The 2878-nt window shown below is 38.6% G+C and overlaps 1 protein-coding gene across 1 annotated transcript; it reads left to right on the top strand.

The window, feature by feature from the left end:
• The first annotated feature begins 759 nt into the window (after positions 1 to 759).
• On the top strand, positions 760 to 2570 carry LOC122648751 (1-aminocyclopropane-1-carboxylate oxidase homolog 1-like). Its single transcript, XM_043841971.1, has 3 exons — positions 760 to 1348; positions 1789 to 2110; positions 2226 to 2570. Exons 1-3 carry the CDS (start codon positions 792 to 794, stop codon positions 2475 to 2477), a joined length of 1131 nt encoding a protein of 376 aa, XP_043697906.1. The 5' UTR covers positions 760 to 791; the 3' UTR covers positions 2478 to 2570.
• Positions 2571 to 2878: the final 308 nt, after the last annotated feature.

Below are 2878 nucleotides of genomic sequence, written 5' to 3'. Positions count from 1 at the left end.
AACTCATCTTCCCCAAACCCTAAATGATTTGGGGAAGATGAGTTGTAGGTTTTATTATTATTATTATTTTTTCAAATAAGGTCATTTTGGTCATTTTATCCTATCCAGGGGCAGAATGGTCCATCGAAGTTCAAAAACTGGGATCCGTTATGTTATAACGTCTCTGTCTAACAGCAGGGACTATAGTGGTACTTAGTTTGAAAAACAAGGATGCATGTGGAATTAGTGAAAGTTCAAGGGGGCAAGTGTAAGGTTGATCATTTTCAAGGGGGCATTTGAAAATAACCCAAAAATCTTTACAGTCGATGGGAAATCAAGTAAGTGGATATGTGAGTTGTCCCCAGCAAGAGGGTCTAACATCTACTACGAAGAAAAACTCTGCAATGTTTGGATATTAAGACAAGAAAAGAAGAATAAATAATTCAAAAAACTTTAATTAAAGGTGAAAGATACGTACAATTATTGTGCCATCAATGAATTATTCTATTTATTTATCAAAAAATGAAAAAGAATTATCCTATTTTGATCTTATTATAACTTGCTTTCCCCCTTACTTTCCCCTAATAACTTTGTTTTATTTAACAGTTATAATAACGCCAAACATACACTTGGGTTGTCTGTCAATTACTTCACCTGCTCATCCAAACGTACCTAATAAAATAAACAAATAAGGAATAGAAAAAAAACGTCACTCGATTGTGCATCTCCACATGAACCTGCGTATAAAGAGTTCGAGGGGTGTCGGTGAAGGACAAGAAGAGAAAGAGAAAGAGAAATTAAGAGTAAAGAAAATGGTGTCCGTCTCTAACAGTGGCGAAGTTTCAGGAGGGAGTACTTTTGATCCAACAAAAGAGTTGAAGGAATTCGATGAAACTAAGGCTGGCGTGAAGGGACTCGTAGATGCCGGGGTGGTGAAGGTACCCCGTATCTTCTACAACGCCCCTGACGTCCAGCTCCATGAACCAGAAGACTCCATCCACATGAGTAGTCATTTTCCTGTCATAGACCTGAAGGAATGCATGACTGACAATAATAAAGACTTGAGTCGTAGGAAGGAAGTGGTCGACCAAGTCCGTAAGGCGTCGGAAACATGGGGTTTCTTCCAGGTGGTGAATCATGGGATACCTGATATCGTATTGGAGGAGATGCTACAAGGCGTTCGAAGTTTCTTCGAACAAGACATCGAGTTGAAGAAACCGCTATTTTCCCGGGATGTCACCAACAGGAGAGTTGTATACAACAGCAATATCGCTCTCTACAACTCTCCCTCTGCCAATTGGAGGGACTCCTTGTACTGCTTCATGTCTCCTCCCCCTATCAATCTCGATCAATTGCCTCCAGTTTGCAGGTTGGTGTACCGAATTAGTCATTCCCCACTATATCTGGATTGCATTAATTGGTTGGAATAATTGATCTTTCCAACCAATTTATTGACCAATATAGTCGTTACCATTCTAGTAACACGCTATATTGGCTATCTTCAGTTACCATATTTTTATATATCTCTTACCAATATCCACCACATGTGATAATAGAAACCTTCTATTATTATCACATGTAGAATACAACAACTTCCATTATTATCACATGTATATCTCACGGCTATATTGGTCAATACAATTCAAGGGTCTTTTGTTGTTCATTTTCTTTTCTGAGGTAGCAACGTGTTTATTCCAAACTTGATATACATGGTAGATTGTTTTAAGCAACTTTGTGCTTAAAACCCTAAACCCTAACAAAGATTAGAGATAAGAATGAAAATACTAACTAGTTTGATTAATTTGCTAGAGATATAATGGTGGACTACAACAAGCAAGTGGTTAAGATTGGGAATGTTTTGTTTGGGTTACTGTCGGAGGCGTTAGGACTAAGACCCCACCACTTGGCAGACATGGGTTGCGTCGACGGGAATGCCTTTCTGAGTCACTACTACCCTGCATGCCCCGAGCCGGAACTGACCATGGGCACTAGCAAGCATGCCGACAATGATTTCCTTACTATCCTCCTTCAAGACCAGATCGGTGGACTTCAAATTCTTCACCAGAACCAATGGGTAGATGTTCCCCCCACCCCTAAAGCTCTTATTGTCAACATTGGGGATCTTCTGCAGGCAAGTTTGATCTTCCCTTCCCTTCTCTGTCTACATAAAAAAAAAAAACAAAAAAAATCCACTACAAAGTTGTTGTGATGCTAATTGATTGATTTGTGGATTGTGATTGTGGCAGCTTATATCCAATGATAGGTTCAAGAGTGTTGAACATCGAGTACTGGCCAATAAAAAAGGCCCAAGAGTATCACTGGCATGCTTCTTTACTACTTATTGTCGACCATCAGAAAGGATCTATGGGCCGATAACGGAGTTACTATCAGACCACAATGCCCCCATTTATCGAGAAACCACTGCCAATGAATATACGACATATTCCAACGGAAAGGGACTCAATGGGATCTCGAAGTTGTTACATTTCAAGCTGTGAACTTCAACTTCACATTGGAAATACTGATAGCTTATTAATGTTACTAGGTTGGTCTTTGCCAATTGTCATTGCTGCTAGTTTATGGGGGAAAGTTTAGCGAAATAATGTTTTAAAAGTTCTCTTTAAGGGGTAACAATTGTGGGTTGTGTTCCTGTGGTCAACTGCTTGTTTGTTTTGAAACTTTATGGAGTTGTTTTTTCTCTTCTGATTTGAATGGGAATAATGCATATTTTCTATGTTAATATTTAATTTCCTTTGAGGTCAAAAACTTTGTAAACATTTCACCTCTTATGATGCAATACTAAATCGCGTTGAGGAAGACATAAGTCCTGTATGATAATACTTCTGTTTTTGCGTTTTATTATTTCTGAAAACCCAAAAATAAAAAAACTGTCAGTTCA

Source organism: Telopea speciosissima, chromosome 1 (assembly GCF_018873765.1).
Source record: "Telopea speciosissima isolate NSW1024214 ecotype Mountain lineage chromosome 1, Tspe_v1, whole genome shotgun sequence".
NCBI classification, from domain to species: Eukaryota; Viridiplantae; Streptophyta; class Magnoliopsida; order Proteales; family Proteaceae; genus Telopea; species Telopea speciosissima.
This window is presented reverse-complemented; position numbering and strand designations above follow the sequence as displayed.

Excerpts from the sequence above, each read along its gene's own strand:
- LOC122648751 (XM_043841971.1), top strand. The coding sequence starts at position 792 with ATGGTGTCCGTCTCTAACAGTGGCGAAGTTTCAGGAGGGAGTACTTTT. Across the intron at positions 1,349-1,788 it reads CAATTGCCTCCAGTTTGCAG|AGATATAATGGTGGACTACA; the intron begins GTTGGTGTACCG and ends TTAATTTGCTAG. Across the intron at positions 2,111-2,225 it reads ACATTGGGGATCTTCTGCAG|CTTATATCCAATGATAGGTT; the intron begins GCAAGTTTGATC and ends TGATTGTGGCAG.